The sequence below is a fragment of the Salminus brasiliensis genome, chromosome 15 (assembly GCF_030463535.1).
Source record: "Salminus brasiliensis chromosome 15, fSalBra1.hap2, whole genome shotgun sequence".
Taxonomy (NCBI): domain Eukaryota; kingdom Metazoa; phylum Chordata; class Actinopteri; order Characiformes; family Bryconidae; genus Salminus; species Salminus brasiliensis.
In genome coordinates this window covers 36724109-36744446 of record NC_132892.1, presented here as the reverse complement: position 1 = coordinate 36744446, position 20338 = coordinate 36724109, and the positions used below count along the sequence as shown (strand labels likewise).

The 20338-nt window shown below is 46.8% G+C and overlaps 2 protein-coding genes across 9 annotated transcripts in view; both read right to left on the bottom strand.

Moving 5' to 3' along the window:
* The window catches only part of LOC140536191 (peroxidasin homolog), a 56717-nt gene extending 39887 nt beyond the window's left edge, over window positions 1-16830 (bottom strand). For all 4 annotated transcript variants that reach the window (XM_072657883.1, XM_072657884.1, XM_072657885.1 and 1 more), the window contains exons 1-6: window positions 16745-16830; window positions 14676-14957; window positions 11290-11625; window positions 9779-10027; window positions 6916-7164; window positions 4086-4334 (exon numbers count right to left, since the gene is read on the bottom strand). In XM_072657883.1, the coding sequence (XP_072513984.1) occupies window positions 4086-4334; window positions 6916-7164; window positions 9779-10027; window positions 11290-11625; window positions 14676-14957; window positions 16745-16817 (1438 nt within the window). In that variant the 5' untranslated portion in view covers window positions 16818-16830. The remainder of the gene's footprint in view (window positions 1-4085; window positions 4335-6915; window positions 7165-9778; window positions 10028-11289; window positions 11626-14675; window positions 14958-16744) is intronic.
* A 2707-nt stretch (window positions 16831-19537) lies between these two features.
* LOC140536193 (lachesin-like) overlaps window positions 19538-20338 on the bottom strand; it is a 12373-nt gene continuing 11572 nt past the window's right edge. For all 5 annotated transcript variants that reach the window (XM_072657890.1, XM_072657893.1, XM_072657894.1 and 2 more), the window contains one exon: window positions 19538-20338. This exon is cut by the window's right edge. The gene's annotated coding sequence lies outside the window, so the exon portion shown is untranslated.

The window sequence follows — 20338 nt, the reverse complement described above, 5'->3', positions numbered from 1 at the left end:
AAACACCCCCAAAGCATGATGCTTCCACCCCCATGCTTCACAATAGGGATGGTGTTTTTGGGATGGTACTCATCCTTCTTCGTCCTCCAAACACGGCAAGTGGAATTAAGATCAAAATGTTCTATTTGGCCTCATCTGACCATAGAACTTTCTCCCATGACTCCTCTGGATCATCCAAAAGGTCATAGGCAAACTTAAGATGGGCCTGGACGTGTGCTGATTTAAGCAGGGGAACCTTCCATGCCATGCATGACTTTAAACTATGACGTCTTAGTGTATTACCCACAGTAACCTTGGAAACAGTGGTGCCAGCTCTCTTCAGGTCATTGACCAGCTCCTCCCGTGTAGTTCTGGGCTGATTCCTCACCTTTCTTAGGATCATTGATACGCCACGAGGCGAGATCTTGCATGGAGCCCCAGTCCGAGGGAGATTGACAGTCATGTTTAACTTCTTCCATTTTCTAATAATTGCTCCAACAGTTGATCTTTTTCACCAAGCTGCTTGGCAATTGCCCCGTAGCCCTTTCCAGCCTTGTGGAGGTCTACAATTTTGTCTCGGGTGTCTTTGGACAGCTCTTTGGTCTTAGCCATGTTCGTAGTTGGAGTATACTTATTTGCAGCAGTAACACACAAATAAATTATTTTAAAAAAATCATACATTGTGATTTCCGGATTTTTTTTTAGATTATATCTCTCACAGTGGACATGCACCTAAGATGAAAATTTCAGACCCATCCATGATTTCTAAGTGGGAGAACTTGCAAAGTGTCATGATCCACTCTGTCTGACAATGACAGGACAACACTCGCAGGGGATGGACCAAAGCGAGGAGTTTATTGGCAACAATAAACCATAAACAAAACAGAAATCCAGCACCAATCACGAGGGATAAGGAATAACTAAACAAAACCGTGACAAACAATACTGGGCAAACAAAAGATACACACCTGGGGCTGGTGAGGCACTAGGGCTGTGCTAGCTGCCGGGGCTGAGCCAATACCGCTACTCAGAAACATAAACTTCCAAGCCGAGCCTGGAGAAACTAAGAACTAGGACATAAAGAGTAGCGCTAGTCAGGCGCATTGAACTTACTAGACTTGAGAGCGTGAGGAGTCAGCCGCCAAACCTAGATGACTGATCCGGTCCGACGGTGAGGAGAGCTAACTGCTGAAACAAGCTGGAGAGACGCTCACTCCCGGAGCTCCTGGACCCCAGCTCGCTGAACCCATGAAGCCTGGTGAGAGATCGCCACCTGCAGACCTGCAGTAGCTCCCTAATGGACCCTGAGGCAAGAGCAGCCTAGCTAGTTAGCTTCCCCTGCTAAACTAGCTAGGTAGAGAGAGAGTCCTCTGTACGAGGATGCACTCTACTTACCAGACCGGTGAATACTGAGTCTCTACCGTTAACTGAATAACCTGGGTGCATGTGACTCTACTGCCGAGTAATCCTCGGCAACCAGCAGCTGGCACTAGCCCTACTTAAATACACCAGCCCACAGGTGTAACACATTAACCAAACAAAGAATAGTCACATGACAAACAAAACCAGAAACCAAAATGGCGACGAGGGGTGTCAACCCGAAAGTCCATTTCAACATAAAAGTCCTTCCTTTGAATAAACATGGCATGGTTCATTAACATATAGTTCATTTTCGCCTGTGAGCCGCAGCCCGGGACCGCCTTTGGGGCAGGCGCAGCGGCGCGGGCGTGACAGTACCCCCCCCCCCCAACCCCCGAGGCGGCCGGGTGGGTCCCCCGACGGGGACGCTTGGGCGCCGAACCGAAACCAGTGTCTCTGAACTTCCCGTGGAGGGTCCCATCCGGTCCGACGAGGCTGACGGACCCCTCTCCGGACGCGAGGGTCTCCCACGGACGGGGGCTTGCGACTTCCTGGGACGTCCGCAAGGCCTGGGAGCCGGCTTACTTGGGAATCTTTCGTGGAATTCCCGGACCAACGCAGGGTCCAGGACATGATCGGCCGGTTCCCAGGAGCGTTCCTCTGGATCGAACCCCTCCCAGTCGAGCAGGTACTGCAATCGACCCCCACGCCTTCGAGAGTCCAGCACTCGTCGAACCGTGTAGGTGGGGCTCCTCAATCTCCACCGGTTCCAGCGGTGTGGCCTTGTCCAGGGGTCCAGGTACCACGGGCTTGAGCTAAGACACATGGAAAACCGGGTGAATACGTGACTGTGGGGGTAGTCGGATACGATAAGCGAATTTGTTGATTCTTTTTTCTATTACATAAGGACTAGAGTACTTAACTTTCAGTTTGTGTGAAGGGAGACTAGTTCAGAGGTCCTTCGTGGCCAACCAGACCTGGTCACCTGGTTGGTATGTCGGAGTCTCCCCTCTCTTCCGGTTCGCTTGGGCCTTGTAGCGTCGAAGGAACGTCTGGATGTGCTGGTGGGCTCCGGTCCAGACCGCTTCGCTGCGACGCATCCAAGCATCCACTGCTGGGACTTGGGTCTCCGTAGCAGTCCAGGGGGAGTCTGGTTGCCTAGGTAACACTGGTATGGGGTCAGGCCATCTCAGCCCAGACCAGATACCCGGGACCAGTCGCTGGGGTAGTCATGGCAGTAAAGCCGTAGGAACTTCCCCAGCTCCTGGTTAGTGCGCTCGCACTGGCCGTTAGACTGAGGGTGGTAACCCGAGGACAGGCTTACACTCACCCCCAGGTGTTCACAGAAGGCACCCCATACCTTAGACGTGAACTGGGCCCCCCGTTCAGATACTATGTCCTCCGGAATCCTGAAATTCTGGAGGACGTGGTCTACCAGGGCTTGAGCGGTAGAGAATGCAGAGAATGGTATGAACCTAACCCCTCTTGAGAAACGGTCCACTACTGTCATCACCACCGTGTGCCCCTCAGACTTAGGCAGGTCAGTAATGAAGTCGACAGCCAGGTGAGACCTCGGACGTTCAGGAACGGGTAGCAGCATGAGCTTCCCCGATGGGAGCGTCTTCGAGGTCTTACATTGAGCACACTCACTGCATGATGCCACTACCCGATGTATATCTGCCCTCATCCCCTCCCACCAATATTTGGGAGAGAGCAGATAGTACGTGCGGGCCTCACCTGGATGACCCGATGCCAGAGAAGCATGAGCCCAACCGATGTGCTTCTCCCAGAAAGCCCCTGGGACATAGACCTTGTCCACAGGGCATGATGGGGGCACGGTGGTGCGTTTGAGAGCCTCGTCTATCTCAGTATCCAGGTCCCAACGAATTGCCGCGACGGTGACACCCGACAGCAGGGTGGATGCTGGAGCGGTCTCTACCTCATCCGCAGACTGGTGAATACAAGAGAGAGCGTCCGCTTTGGTATTGCAGGAGCCCGTACGATACGAGATCGTAAATCTGAAACTGGTGAAGAACAGGGACCACCTAGCTTGCCGGGGGTTCAGACACTTGGCATTTCTCAAAAACTCTAGATTCTTGTGATCCGTTAATACAGAGTGACGCCACCCTAGAAAAGGGATCTCATGGACGTGGAACACGCACTTCTCTAATTTAGCGAATAGCAGGTGGGCCCTAAGCCCACCAGGACCAGACGAACTTCACGGATGTGCGTATACAGGTCGGGGGAGTACTAGTGTCCACTAGAGTACACAATGTCGTCTAGAAAGACCACCATGAAGCGTCTAACCCTAGTCTTTCAGGAGGTCATTTATGAAAGCCTGGAAGATGGAGGGGGCGTTAGCTAACCCATACGGCATAACCCGGTACTGGAAATGCCCCCTGGTAGTCATGAACGCCGTCTTCCATTCATCCCACTCCCTGATACGCACTGTGGAGATCCAATTTCGTGAATATCCGGGCTCCCCGCAGCTGCTCGAGAGCGGAAGGCACCAACGGCATAAAGTCGCAGGGTGTTCAAATACTTATTTTCCTCACTGGACTCTGGCCTGTGTATCGACTGAAAACTAACTCTTCTAAAAAAAAGCCTCATTTGTACTCTACGTTTGCGAGCATCTGAATCAGTTAATTACAAAAAATGAACATTTTCAGGAGGACATGCAGCAGCAGTCCTGTCTTACCCAACTGTTAATGTGACGTGTGTTTACCCTGAATCTCACCTGAACCCACCTGTAACATTAACAGTCACCTTCACCGAGGCTGAGCCTTCACTGTTGGAGGCCATGCAGGTGTATTCTCCCTGATGTTCTGACCGGACGTTGCTGATGTTGAGGAGGGAGGAGTTTGTGATGGTTGAGGAACTCCTGGTCCAGGTATACTGAGGGTCAGGGTTACCATGTGCCTTACAGTTCACCATCAGTGTGTCACCCTTAGTTATGGACACAGAACCACTGGAAGGCTGAGTTATGGTGGGCTTATCTGATGAGGGAGAGAGAGAGAGAGAGAGACGGTGGACTGTTGGAGAGAACAGATTTTTTTTCTACAGGGATTCAGAAAAAATAGGAAACTTCATTTCCTGAAGAAAATAAGAAAATACAGAGTGATTACACAGCTGAAACAACTCAAAGCAAAGTCTACCAAAAGATCTTTCCATCCTTCATGCCAACCTTGCAACAGTGGTTTAAGTCCATCCTGGAGGCAATGTGGGTACATTTTCTAAATGCACTCTCCACTGGTGTCACACAAGGCTCTGTGCAACTGATGTGAGCAGACATTTCCAGAGACAAAAGACCAGGTAAGCACCAGGCCCAGATGGTGTTTCACCTTCCTGTCTTAAAACCTTTGCTGTACAACTGGCATCATTTAGTGATCTGAGACAAATACGAACCCCCAGGTCTTCAAATCAGGACCTTGAATCTGGTTTCATATTTAGAATTTTGCTCTCACTGGAAGCTAAGTTTCAAGTTTCAAGAGTTTTATTGTCATATGCACAGCAGAAACAGACAGTTACGCTGTACAATGAAATTCTTACTTTGCTGTCCCTCCATTCACCAATAGATAAAGATAACAAAAAAGAAATTAACAAATAATAATAAAAAATATATACAAAATAAATAAAGTATAATAATATAAGTTGAAGTAAATAAAATTAAAGTAAACTTTTTCCCTTTTTACAATTAAAAAATTAAAATAAAAGTTACATGTGCTTTTATGTGCAAGTATGAGCAAGTATGAAGAGCAGCAGCTATAAAGTGCAGGTTGCAAGTAAGAAATGTAAACAATAGTGTGCAAGTAGCGAATGTAAACAGTGTTCTGACAGCAGCAGTACAGTGAGTGTAAGGTGCAGTTAAAATCAGATTAGAGTTTAAAACCAGTTCAGATAGGAAGGGTTGGAGAGGTAGTGCGTGAGGTGTTCACAAGCCTGATGGCCTGTGAGTAGAAACTGTTTGTGAGTCTTGTGGTCCTGGACTTCACACTCCTGTAGCGTCTGCCTGAAGGTAAAAGTGTGAAGAGTGTGTGCTGGGGGTGTGTACTGTCCCTGATTATGTTGTGGGCTCTCCTGGTAACTCTGTTATGGTAGATGTTCTGCAGTGAGGGGAAGGCTGCTCCTGAGATGGACTGTGCGGTTTTAATCACACGCTGGAGAGCCTTTCTGTCCTGGGCAGTAGAGTTTCCATACCAGACGATGATGGAGCTGGTAAGAACACTCTCAATCATACTTCTGTAGAAGGTGCTGAGAATTTTGGCTGGCATGCCAAATTTGAGTGTTGTGGGACCAGCTGAGATCCTCACTGATGTGGAGGCCAAGGAATTTGAAGGTTTGGGAACAGTTAATGTAAATGATTGGCCACTGCAACCACAACACAGCAAGCAATGATCGGCAGGGTGTCTTCTGGTGGAGAGAAAGATCATCAGGAGTTCAGATCTATTGTAGGAGAGGGTTCAGGTCTGCAGAAAGTTCATGTCTTATCAGACAAAATCCTGCAGATATTTCCTAAAACCAGCGCTTCAGCAGAGTTCTGTTGTTCTGGTCACTCAACTGATCCAGTCTACATTCAAATCTGTAATCTGCTACGAACTCGCTGAGACAGGCGAGGATCTGTAATGCGGTGCTCACTCGCAGCGGGGTTTGAACCCAGGCCGCTGTGTTGGGGGGGGGCCGGCACGCTACTGAGTGAGCTACCACAATCACGTGATCAACAGCCCCAAGTGCAGAGTCCTTAATCTTAGAGCAGGCAAAACAGAAATGATAATTAAATCCACCCAGGACTCGAAGCCAGGCCACCGCGCCACAAGACCAACGCTCTGCCGCTCCACCAAAGCGGCAGTTATGAAGGCGGCCAACAAATGAAATGTAAAAGGGTGGATTTAATAAACCAAGAAGACGTCACATCTAATGCGAACTAAAGGCGGGAAACAAACAAAGGACGCCAGGGGAGAACTGGCTGCCTCTTTAGACTCGAGGGAAATGGAACTAAGGGCAAAAAAGATCTCCCAAAAGAAACGAGAGAACTGGGAAGTTACAGGGAAGGTGGACACTCCTAAAGGTGGACACTCCTAAACTCCTCTGCTAAACACACACACACACACACACACACACACAAACACACACACACAAACACACACACACACACTGCACAGACACAGGAAAACGAACACACAAAGGGGAGTGACACCCACTCAACCTTCTACTCGAGACACTGACTGGCACACACACTTGACCAGAGTCAAAAGATCCAGCCGTGGGGCAACTGGATCTGTGTGCCTATATAGCCTACTGCTCAGGTGTAGTGAATTGGGCTCAATTAGTGGCTGGGGTGACCCGGGGCCTCCCCCTGGTGGCAGGAGGAGGCCTTGCCATAGAGCTACCCCTTACAGGATCAGCAACACGACTTTACTTTACTTACAGTCAAAGTATCAGAGTATTTTCTGTAATTCACATTTCTGCAGATATTAAAGGAGGAAAAATGAACATTTTCACAAGGGCATGCAGCAGCAGTCCTGTCTTACCCAACTGTTAATGTGACGTGTGTTTACCCTGAATCTCACCTGAACCCACCTGTAACATTAACAGTCACCTTCACCGAGGCTGAGCCTTCACTGTTGGAGGCCATGCAGGTGTATTCTCCCTGATGTTCTGACCGGACGTTGCTGATGTTGAGGAGGGAGGAGTTTGTGATGGTTGAGGAACTCCTGGTCCAGGTATACTGAGGGTCAGGGTTACCATGTGCCTTACAGTTCACCATCAGTGTGTCACCCTTAGTTATGGACACAGAACCACTGGAAGGCTGAGTTATGGTGGGCTTATCTGATGAGGGAGAGAGAGAGAGAGAGAGACGGTGGACTGTTGGAGAGAACAGATTTTTTTTCTACAGGGATTCAGAAAAAATAGGAAACTTCATTTCCTGAAGAAAATAAGAAAATACAGAGTGATTACACAGCTGAAACAACTCAAAGCAAAGTCTACCAAAAGATCTTTCCATCCTTCATGCCAACCTTGCAACAGTGGTTTAAGTCCATCCTGGAGGCAATGTGGGTACATTTTCTAAATGCACTCTCCACTGGTGTCCCACAAGGCTCTGTGCAACTGATGTGAGCAGACATTTCCAGAGACAAAAGACCAGGTAAGCACCAGGCCCAGATGGTGTTTCACCTTCCTGTCTTAAAACCTTTGCTGTACAACTGGCATCATTTAGTGATCTGAGACAAATACGAACCCCCAGGTCTTCAAATCAGGACCTTGAATCTGGTTTCATATTTAGAATTTTGCTCTCACTGGAAGCTAAGTTTCAAGTTTCAAGAGTTTTATTGTCATATGCACAGCAGAAACAGACAGTTACGCTGTACAATGAAATTCTTACTTTGCTGTCCCTCCATTCACCAATAGATAAAGATAACAAAAAAGAAATTAACAAATAATAATAAAAAATATATACAAAATAAATAAAGTATAATAATATAAGTTGAAGTAAATAAAATTAAAGTAAACTTTTTCCCTTTTTACAATTAAAAAATTAAAATAAAAGTTACATGTGCTTTTATGTGCAAGTATGAGCAAGTATGAAGAGCAGCAGCTATAAAGTGCAGGTTGCAAGTAAGAAATGTAAACAATAGTGTGCAAGTAGCGAATGTAAACAGTGTTCTGACAGCAGCAGTACAGTGAGTGTAAGGTGCAGTTAAAATCAGATTAGAGTTTAAAACCAGTTCAGATAGGAAGGGTTGGAGAGGTAGTGCGTGAGGTGTTCACAAGCCTGATGGCCTGTGAGTAGAAACTGTTTGTGAGTCTTGTGGTCCTGGACTTCACACTCCTGTAGCGTCTGCCTGAAGGTAAAAGTGTGAAGAGTGTGTGCTGGGGGTGTGTACTGTCCCTGATTATGTTGTGGGCTCTCCTGGTAACTCTGTTATGGTAGATGTTCTGCAGTGAGGGGAAGGCTGCTCCTGAGATGGACTGTGCGGTTTTAATCACACGCTGGAGAGCCTTTCTGTCCTGGGCAGTAGAGTTTCCATACCAGACGATGATGGAGCTGGTAAGAACACTCTCAATCATACTTCTGTAGAAGGTGCTGAGAATTTTGGCTGGCATGCCAAATTTTCTCAGCCTTCTCAGAAAGTACAGTCTCTGCTGGGACTTCCTGATGATTATCTGAGTGTTGTGGGACCAGCTGAGATCCTCACTGATGTGGAGGCCAAGGAATTTGAAGGTTTGGGAACAGTTAATGTAAATGATTGGCCACTGCAACCACAACACAGCAAGCAATGATCGGCAAGGTATCTTCTGGTGGAGAGAAAGATCATCAGGAGTTCAGATCTATTGTAGGAGAGGGTTCAGGTCTGCAGAAAGTTCATGTCTTATCAGACAAAATCCTGCAGATATTTCCTAAAACCAGCGCTTCAGCAGAGTTCTGTTGTTCTGGTCACTCAACTGATCCAGTCTACATTCAAATCTGTAATCTGCTACGAACTCGCTGAGACAGGCAAGGATCCGTAATGCGGTGCTCACTCGCAGCGGGGTTTGAACCCAGGCCGCTGTGTTGGGGGGGGGCCGGCACGCTACTGAGTGAGCTACCACAATCACGTGATCAACAGCCCCAAGTGCAGAGTCCTTAATCTTAGAGCAGGCAAAACGGAAATGATAATTAAATCCACCCAGGACTCGAAGCCAGGCCGCCGCGCCACAAGACCAACGCTCTGCCGCTCCACCAAAGCGGCAGTTATGAAGGCGGTCAACAAATGAAATGTAAAAGGGTGGATTTAATAAACCAAGAAGACGTCACATCTAATGCGAACTAAAGGCGGGAAACAAACAAAGGACGCCAGGGGAGAACTGGCTGCCTCTTTAGACTCGAGGGAAATGGAACTAAGGGCAAAAAAGATCTCCCAAAAGAAACGAGAGAACTGGGAAGTTACAGGGAAGGTGGACACTCCTAAAGGTGGACACTCCTAAACTCCTCTGCTAAACACACACACACACACACACACACAAACACACACACACACTGCACAGACACAGGAAAACGAACACACAAAGGGGAGTGACACCCACTCAACCTTCTACTCGAGACACTGACTGGCACACACACTTGACCAGAGTCAAAAGATCCAGCCGTGGGGCAACTGGATCTGTGTGCCTATATAGCCTACTGCTCAGGTGTAGTGAATTGGGCTCAATTAGTGGCTGGGGTGACCCGGGGCCTCCCCCTGGTGGCAGGAGGAGGCCTTGCCATAGAGCTACCCCTTACAGGATCAGCAACATGACTTTACTTTACTTACAGTCAAAGTATCAGAGTATTTTCTGTAATTCACATTTCTGCAGATATTAAAGGAGGAAAAATGAGCATTTTCACAAGGGCATGCAGCAGCAGTCCTGTCTTACCCAACTGTTAATGTGACATGTGTTTACCCTGAATCTCACCTGAACCCACCTGTAACATTAACAGTCACCTTCACCGAGGCTGAGCCTTCACTGTTGGAGGCCATGCAGGTGTATTCTCCCTGATGTTCTGACCGGACGTTGCTGATGTTGAGGAGGGAGGAGTTTGTGATGGTTGAGGAACTCCTAGTCCAGGTATACTGAGGGTCAGGGTTACCATGTGCCTCACAGTTCACCATCAGTGTGTCACCCTTAGTTATGGACACAGAACCACTGGAAGGCTGAGTTACGGTGGGCTTATCTGATGAGAGAGAGAGAGAGACGGGGGGAGATAGAGAGAGAGAGAGAGTGAGAGAGAGAGAGTGAGAGAGAGAGATGGAGGAGAGAGAGAGTGAAAGAGAGAGAGTTGGGGTAGAGAGAGAGAGAGAAAGAGAGAGAGAGAGAGAGAGAGACGGGGGGAGATAGAGAGAGAGAGAGAGTGAGAGAGAGAGAGTGAGAGAAAGAGACAGAGAGAGAGAGACGGGGGAGAGAGAGAGAGAGAGAGAGACGGGGGAGAGAGAGAGAGAGAGAGAGAGAAATAGTGAGAGAGAGAGACGGGGGAGAGAGAGAGAGAGAGAGAGAGTGAAAGAGAGAGAGTTGGGGTAGAGAGAGAGAGAGAAAGAGAGAGAGAGAGAGAGAGAGACGGGGGGAGTTGGGGTAGACAGAGAGACGGGGAGAGAGAGAGTGAGAGAGAGAGACAGGGGAGAGAGAGTGAGAGAGAGAGAGAGAGAGAGAGACGGGGAGAGTGAGAAAGAGAGAGAGAGAGAGAGAGAGAGAGAGAGACGGAGGAGAGAGAGAGAGTGAGAGAGAGAGTTGGGGTAGAGAGAGAGAGAGAGAAAGAAAGAGAGACGGGGAGACAGAGAGAGTGAGAGAGAGAGACAGAGAGAGAAAGAGAGAGAGTTGGGGTAGAGACAGAGAGAGAGAGAGAGGTCATATGCGTGCGAAGGCAGGCAAACTAATACTTTTGGCAATATATATATATATATGGCCATGATTGTAGATCCATCTTAATCTTCCCAAAGGTCTTCCCATCCTGCACGCCAAACTTGGAATCGACAACTCTACCTGGCAGTGGTTTGAGTCCATGCTGGAGGCAATGGGGGTATATTTAATAAGGAGGGGGTTTACATTTTCTAATCGCAGACTCTCCACAGGTGTCTCAAGGCACTGACAGTGGCACTGGCTCATTTACCTTGACAATATTGGTTAGCTGCTGAGCTTGTAGCACTGGTAAGCTATCTACACAAGGTTAGCTGTTTCCTAGCAGGATCAGCTGGTTGTTGAGTGAATGTTGAATGTTGGCAGGTTCTAGTTCTGAACACATCACATACAACACACCAGTACTTTCTGACTTGGGGTATCCACACAACACAAAGAGGATAATTCACCATATCCTGAGGAATTACTGCTAGCTGATGTTAGCTAAACTATCTAAATAATCACACGCTTCCCACAAAGACAGAATCAATAGGAACGGGTCTGGACTACAGCGGGACTCTCAGGACAGTTTACAGGTGAACTCACAGTGTACGCTGATGGTGAGGAGTTGGGATACGCCCACTTGTGGTTGTTCGAGGAGGTTCAGGTTCAGTAGAGCTGCACACTGATACTGGACTCCATCTTCATCACGACCGGCCGAAACCTCCAGTGTGTCCGTCACGTTCCCCTCGCCCAAATTTCCAGAAATGGCAACATCGCTGGAATTAATGACGGTTCTGGTTCTGTTCCGGTCCACTCTGGTCCACTGCACTGTAAGGTTACATACTGGACCCACATTCTTAATCTCACAGGTCAGATTCCTCAGCTCACCTTCTGACCACACATCAGACTCAGAGTGTATCATCACGCTGTCCGGACGCTCTGCAGAGAGCACATACACACACACACACACACACACACACAGTCATTATAGAATATTATACGCTTCCTGTAGTGTATTACAGTCTGTCAGAATGAGCGTGTGGATCATATAAACATTATAGAGCATTATAGAGCGCCCCCTACGCTTCCTGTAGTGTATTACAGTCTGTCAGAATGAGTGTGTGGATCATATAAACATTATAGAGCATTATAGAGCGCCCCCTACGCTTCCTGTAGTGTATTACAGTCTGTCAGAATGAGCGTGTGGATCATATGAACATTATAGAGCATTATAGAGCGCCCCCTATGCTTCCTGTAGTGTATTACAGTCTGTCAGAATGAGCGTGTGGATCATATGAACATTATAGAGCATTATAGAGCGCCCCCTACGCTTCCTGTAGTGTATTACAGTCTGTCAGAATGAGCGTGTGGATCATATAAACATTATAGAGCATTATAGAGCGCCCCCTACGCTTCCTGTAGTGTATTACAGTCTGTCAGAATGAGTGTGTGGATCATATAAACATTATAGAGCATTATAGAGCGCCCCCTACGCTTCCTGTAGTGTATTACAGTCTGTCAGAATGAGCGTGTGGATCATATGAACATTATAGAGCATTATAGAGCGCCCCCTATGCTTCCTGTAGTGTATTACAGTCTGTCAGAATGAGCGTGTGGATCATATGAACATTATAGAGCATTATAGAGCGCCCCCTACGCTTCCTGTAGTGTATTACAGTCTGTCAGAATGAGCGTGTGGATCATATGAACATTATAGAGCATTATAGAGCGCCCCCTACGCTTCCTGTAGTGTATTACAGTCTGTCAGAATGAGCGTGTGGATCATATGACCATTATACAGCATTATAGAGCGCCCCCTACACTTCCTGTAGTGAATTACAGTCTGTCATGGATTCAAGGAGGCTTTATTGTCATTTGAATCATGTGTGGTACGTGGGGTGGAACAAAATTTAGGTCCCAGTTACACCCAAAGAGCAATACATTGAATCAATAAAATAAAATAATAATAATTAAAACATTTTGAATATAAGAAGGGTAGACATAAATAGGAAAGTGAGAAAGCAAAGAAGTAGCAGCAATCTAATCACAACATGAGAAGAGTGTAGCAGCATGCATCAATAAGTAGTGGTAACATAATAAAGTATCAAGTGTGGGTAAAGTGTCCATTGTCCTAAAAGTGTCAGTGCAGTGTATTTGACTAGGTGGAATGAAGCTGTTTCTCAGTCTGTTCACTTTACACCAGGTGACCCTCTTCCTGCATCTGGAGGTGTAGATGTCCGTGGTGGTGGAGAGGCTGACTCTGACAGACCTTTCTGCAGCCTTCACCACCTTCTGCAGAGCTTTTCTGTCTGCAGCAGAGCAGCTTCCGTGCCACACGTTGATGCTGGAGCACAGGATCCTCTCCATCACATATCTGTGACTGGAAGTGTTGTTGCTCCAAGTGAGGTTGTTGCTCAGGTGCATACCAAAGTATCTGTAGCTGGAGACCACTTCCACCGCAGATCCTCCTAAGTGCAGGGGGAGGTGGGCATAACTGCCCCTTCTGAAGTCACAGTCATCTCCTTTATCTTCTTTATGTTGATGCAGAGGCTGTTCTTTCTGCATCCACCCTCCAGGTTCTCCACCTCCTGCCTGTAGCCGGACTCATCACTGATGCATCATATGTGAGCAGTGTGAACAGAAGGGGCCTCGACACACAGCAGTGCTGAGGATTGTGGTGGAGGAGAAGTTGTGAATCCTCACAGACTGTGGTGTGTTGGTAAGGAAGCCCTAGATCCAGTTGCAAAGGGATGAACTCAGACCAAGTGAGGAGAGTTTGTTTGTCAGGGTCTGAGGTATCATGGTGTTAAAAGTCCAAATAGAGCATGACCGGGAGGATGGTGGTGGTCTTCAGGAAGGTGGGAGCAGTTGCCTGGATGAGGGAGGCAAATGTCTGGCAGGACTTCAGAAATCTGATTGGTGGTATGTAGGGACCAGCATCATGGAAATGTGGTCAGAAAGTCTGAGGTGGGGGCGGGGGACGGCTCTCTATGCATCTCTTATTTTGGTGTAAACATGGTTGAGTGTGTTTTGTTATCCCATGTTGGGATGTTAATGTGCTGGTAAACCTTGAAAAGATGTTTGTCAGGTTTATGTGGGTAAAATCTGCCATAATCCACAAGCTCAGAATGTGTGTGTACATCATATGTACATTATAGAGCATTATAGAGCGCCCCCTACTGAACATTATAAGAAATAGTTGAATCTTTTATTATTTTGTGCATCATTACTGAAACTGAAAAGTCTAGATGTACTTAGTTTTATGGGGGCTAATAATTTTATGCAAATTAGATTTAGACTTTATTGTCATTCAAATTTACACTGTACATTAAGCGTAAGAACAAAATTGTGTAGCATTAGCTTGAGGTAGTTGTGAAGTCAACAGCAGTAGTAATACAATGTTATTATGTAGTCTATTTAGTTAGTATGTAGTTACCATGTAGTCTCAAATGTACATAAATAAATGTATATAAATATGTAGAATAAATATCAACAGTAATTTACAGTGTATTGCTCTGGGCTGATGAAAAAGAACAGAGCAGCTTTTCATCTCGGGTTCAGCACTCTTACTGCATGTGGAAAGAAGCTGTTTTTGAACCTGATCTTTCCAGAGGCCAGCAGCAAAACCAGTCAGAGGCACTGCAGGCTCGACTGGTCAGTACGCTCTCTACAGTGCCTCTGGAGAAGGTGGTGAGAGTCGGAGGGGGGAGGTGTGCTCATCTCATCTGTCTCAGGAAGTGCATGCGCCGCTGAGCTCTTTTGACCAGGGCTTCAGTGTGAGTGGACCAAGTCAAAGTGCCCGTTATCTGTACCCCCAAGAACTTGGTTTAACTTGAATTCTGCTTTTCATTTTTACATTTTACATGTTTCAGGAATTGATCTATCAACTAACAGCTGAAGTCTTGATAAAGAAGCAGGGGTCGGTCCTGCATTTCTGCGTTCCTGCATTTCTATATTCCTGCCGGATGATGTGGGGTTTCTGTACTCACTGTAGAGGGTCAGCTGAACGGGCTTCTTGCATTGTGTCATGTTACCTCCTTCTACTAATGCACTCAGGTAACAGAACAGGTTCTCTGTGTTCACCTCCCACCGGGTCAGACTGGACACACTCCACACCAAACTGGTTTCCTCTGATGTTTCTTTTGGATTAACTGTTGTTTCCCAGGCCAGAATGAATGGTGTAGGTTTGGTTGTTATGGAGCAGTTCACTTCAACAGGCTCTCCATACTCCACCAGCAGAGACTCATGGGAAATGTGGATTGTGCAGTTATCTGTAGACCACAATAAACACCATTAAACATCAATATTACACACACACACACACACACACACACACACACACACACACACACTCCTGTCTGGAGAAAACAGCTGATCAGTGTACGGGACACAGACTCCACTACCTGAGTCTGAGCGTGATGTAGGCAGGTGTGTGTGAGAGAGACTGTGTGTGTGTGTGTGTGTGAGTGAGAGAGAGAGAGAGACTGTGTGTGTGTGTGTGAGAGAGAGGGAGAGAGAGACTGTCTGTGTGTGTGTGTGTGTGTGTGTGTGTGTGTTTGAGAGATAGAGAGACTGTGTGTGTGTGTGTGTGTGTGTGTGTGTCTGTGTGTGTATGTTACTAAAGGCAGTAACAGTTTCAGTACAGTGTCAAGTCAAGTCAAGTCAAGTCAAGTGGGTTTTATTGTCATTTCAGCTACATACAGAGTACACAGTGAAACGAAACAACGTTCCTCCAGGACCATGGTGCAACATAGACACAGTGCATACAGAACACAAGTGCAACACAAACAAACAAGTGCGGACAGACACCACAACACATTACAGACCAGAGAATAATAAATAATTGCCGGAGTGACACAAAAAGCACCATTTCTCGGACCAAGAGTGGCCGCTGCGTGTTAACGCGCCGCCGACCGGAACCGGGCGCCGCCGACCGTGTGTAAAACAGTGTAACTGATGCTGCCCAGATCATCAATACAGTTCTGCACTAGTCCAGAACACAAGACCTTCTTCCTGTATTTACTCTCTAGCTCCGCCCCAGACAGGTCTGACCAATCAGCAGGGAGAACGTTCTCACATGGTTCATTGTGACATTAACTGGTTTCTGACTCAAAGACTCAAAGAATCATCTGATACAGAGATTAAGCAGTTTAAACTAAAAGAATCAAATTCTGATTCAGAGTCATGTAGTTCTGACTCAAAGAATCAAAGAATCATCTGATACAGAGAGATTAAACAGTTTAAACTGAAAGAATCAAATTCTGATTCAGAGTCATGTAGTTCTGACTCAAAGAATCAAAGAATCATCTGATACAGAGAGATTAAGCAGTTTAAACTGAAAGAATCAAATTCTGAATGATTCTTTCTAGCACACAAAGCCAAATTCTGATTAATCTGATTCATTAAGTAGTTTCTGACCCGTCCTCCTCTGATCAGAACTATTTATTATTGATTAAGTCACAGAACCATCAGGACTGTTCTTCTGCTCAGGTGTGCAACATAATCAAAATAGCCAGATCATAACATAATAATCATATCAATATAATATCAATATAATATAGCTGATATAGTCATAGCGTATCTCATCTACTGTGTGAGAGTGTGTGTGTGTGTGTGTGTGTGTGTGGAGGCACACTGGAGAACTGGCCATTAGATAACTGGTACCAGCCACAGACAGACACACACACTCTGGGAGCGAGCTGCTGTCTGAGCCTCGGATCCTGACACTGTTTTAATGCGTTTCCTGTCTTTCACCACCTACACTATTCACACCCGCACTTCCACCCACCCAACACCCCCACATACACCCACCCAACACCCCCACAGACACCCACCCAACACCCCCACATACACCCACCCAACACCCCCACAGACACCCACCCAACACCCACACTTCCACCCTCCCAACACCCCCACATACACCCACCCAACACCCCCACATACAGCCACCCAACACCACCACATACACCCACCCAACACCCCTACAGACACCCACCCAACACCCGCACTTCCACCCACCCAACACCCCCACATGCACCCACCTAACACCAGTACTCACCTGTAAGTGTGTATCCCACAAACTCTCCCAGCTGCAGCACAACCACAAACACACAGAAAACACACACTCTCATCCTGAAGCAGCTACACAACACAGCAGTGTGAGGAAAAAGTGAAAGTAACACCAGATATAACCTCCTAACTGACCACTCCTCTCTCTCTCTCTCACACACACACACACACATACACACACACACACACACACATATACACACACACACTTTATCTATCTGGAATGCCCAGACTGGTTTTCCGGTGTATATGTGTGTGTGTGTGTGTGTGTGTGTGTGTGTGTTTCCGTAGGCCTGCAAATTTTTTCCTGTCATTGTGAGTGTGCTGCACACACACACACACACACACACTATCAAGAGTAGGAGCTGAGACAGTAAGGGCCGACAACAGCAAGTGTAAAACCTGAAGACTCACAATCACAAGCCATAAAGGCCTGCAGGTAACCAGTGACGAGCACAGTCCTGCAGTGAGGTGAGGATGGGTGAATGCAAGGTCCCAGAGCAGGACAGCGGGCAGGAGGGTAGTGGAGAGCCGGGTCAGACAGAACCAGGACAGAACAGTTGGAACCGGACATCTCAGTACATCAAACAGAGAGGAGGGAAAAACACAAGGGGTCAGGAGGAGGGCAGCAGAATGTTTTGGGGGGTTATACAGCGGGCCAGCATCCAAAGGGGGGGCAAAGGTAGCCAAGCACAAATTGACTTGCATCAGCAGCAGGCAGACAGCAGGGGGCAGCTCAGCACATGTGGGAGAGACAGGAAAAGAAAAGAATTAAGAAGGGTTTAGGGTTTGAATAGACTGATGTAAAGGAAGTAGATCAGAGAGACTGCAGTACTGACCAGGGAATTCAGCACTTTATCAGACCTTTTATCTCCATAGTTTGTTCTAAAATAGACCCCAAACTAATGGTAATTGTCCAAATACTTTTAAATCTGTGAAATTCAGGGTCTGTGTAAAAATGACTGTAACTCCTAAATTTCTTGTTTTTTCTTGGTACTTAAGAGGTGGAACAAGCTCCCCCTGGGTGTCTGAAAGCAGTCTTTAGCTGTCATCAAACTCTGACTGAAGACCCCTCTTTTTCAACAGTTAAATCAGTGAATGTAATGTCAATTTAAACAGCTAATATTGTTTAGTAATACAGGTAGTGTTTTAAACACCTAGTTAACGCTGAAAGTCTAAATCATTATTGCTGAGGTCCAGATGTCTCAGGGTTCAGATGTCTGAGGTCCAGATGTCCCAGGGTTTTCTGACTGCAGAACAGATGCCAGTGTTTCACAGGAGCGCTCACTGAGATAATGGTTTATTCTAGGTCACTTTGCCTGATTTGGGTTTTACACGTGGAATACTAACTGTAGACTAATATTTCCTGTAGAATCAATCAAATAAGGTCATTCAGGTATTCATAGAGACCTTAAAGTCTGGAGTTTACAGTGTGAACTCCTCAGTCCAGTGGAGAGCAGCTCCATCCCTGAATCAAGCAGGTCATTTTTACTGAGGTCCAGTTCCTTCAGGGGTGAGTTTGGTAATTGCAGAGCTGAAGCCACAGTTTCAAAGGATTGGGCTATAAGATTAGAACTGGCAATCCTGTAACGAACACACAGTTAGAAACAGGCCACTCTGAGCTCAGAGGAACAGGCTGATGGATCTTGAGATCCATGAGGTGGATCTCCAGTCTCTGGAGTTGAGAAGTCTGATGGCTTGGGGGAAGAAGCTGTTGCAGATTCTGCTGGTTGCTTTGCGGATGCAGCGGGTGGTGTAAATGTCCATGACGGAGAGGAGAGAGACTCCGATGATCCTCTCAGCTGTCCTCACAATGCATTGGAGGGTCTTGCGGTCAGAGGCTGTGCAGGTCCCAAACCAGGCAGTGATGCAGCTGCTTAGGATGCTCTCTATGGTCCCTCTATAGAAGAGGATGAGGATGGGTGGAGGGAGACGGGCCTTTCTCAGCTTCCGGAGGAAGTAGAGACGCTGCTGGGCTTTCTTGGCTGTAGAGCTGGTGTTCAGGGACCAGGTGAGGTTCTCCACTAAGTGGACACCAAGAAACTCTTGCTCTTAACGATCTCCACAGAGGAGCCGTTGATGTTGAGCGGAGAGTGGTCTTGTCTTGTTTTTCTGAAGTCAACAACCATTTCCTTGGTCTTCTCTACATTCCATTGAAGGTTGTTGACTGTACCCCAGTCTGTCAGCTGCTGCACCTCCTCTCTGTATGCTGACTCGTTGCCTTTGCTGATGAGACCCAGCACAGTTGTATCATCGGCGGACTTTATGATGACCCATTTATGATGACCTTTCAGATGACCCATGAATCACCTGTACAGACTGAATCAGAACCTATTCCCCTGCACATCATCAACGACACTGTCCTCTCTGCAATGCCTGTGGTGACCAGCAGGTGGTCACAGAGCATTGCTCTCTGCAGCACTGTTACACACTGCCAGTAAAAAAAGGTTTTGGGGGTGAACTGTGCCTCACCTTGGTGGTCAGTGAGTCAGTGAACTACAGAAACAAAGATCAAAAAAAGCAGGAAAGAAAAAGGGTATACTGAACGCCATGAGACTTCCCAATGCGCTGGACTGTGCTGTTTACGAAGGCTAACTGATAGAAGTATGAGTTAGGTGCTGTCAGATCTTCATAGTATAAGGAGGGCTCACCATCATTTAATTTCTATCAGGGGTCAATGAGACCCCAATCCCCTTTAACCAGTGTGACACCACAATTACTAAAAATTAGTAAATTAAAAAGGGCCTCAACTGAATGAGGGGAGAGGGCACAGCTGCAGCAGTAAGTATAGATACACTTTATTAAGAAGAACAATTATAAAAGACTATTACAACACGCCTTTACTTTAATTACAGTCAAAGTATCAGAGTATTTTCTGTAATTCACATTTCTGCAGATATTAAAGGTATAAAAGATATAAAAGACTATTACAACAGAGATTAATGGACGGATTTTCATTCATAAACAATAAAAAGAAGAATAAAAACTGCCGGCCGGCCTGCACAGCGCTGGGTGAAGTCAAACACGCCTAAACTCTTAACGTCCCAGAAGCACAAACAGAGGAAGGATTCATATCCATGCTGCCTCCTACCCCCCCCCCCTACTCCTCCAGCTTACTGTCACATTAACTACAGTAGAGTCAGGGATAGGAATAAATACAGTAGAGTCAGGAGTAGCATTACCTACAGTAGAGTCAGGAGTAGCATTACCTACAGTAGAGTCAGGGATAGGATTAACTACAGAAGAGTCAGGAGTTGCATTACCTACAGTAGAGTCAGGGATAGGATTAACTACAGTAGAGTCAGAGGAAGCAATAGATACAGTAGATTCAGGGGAAGCAGTAGATTCAGGGGAAGCAGTAGAGTCAGGGGAGGCAGTAAAGTCAGGGGAGGCAGTAGAGTCAGGGGAGGCAGTAAAGTCAGGGGAAGCAGTAGATACAGTAGAGTCAGGGGAAGCAGTAGACACGGTACAGTCAGGGGAGGCAGTAGACACGGTAGAGTCAGGGGAGGCAGTAGAGTCAGGGGAGGCAGTAGACACGGTAGAGTCAGGGGATGCAGTAGATAAAGTAGAGTCAGGGGAAGCA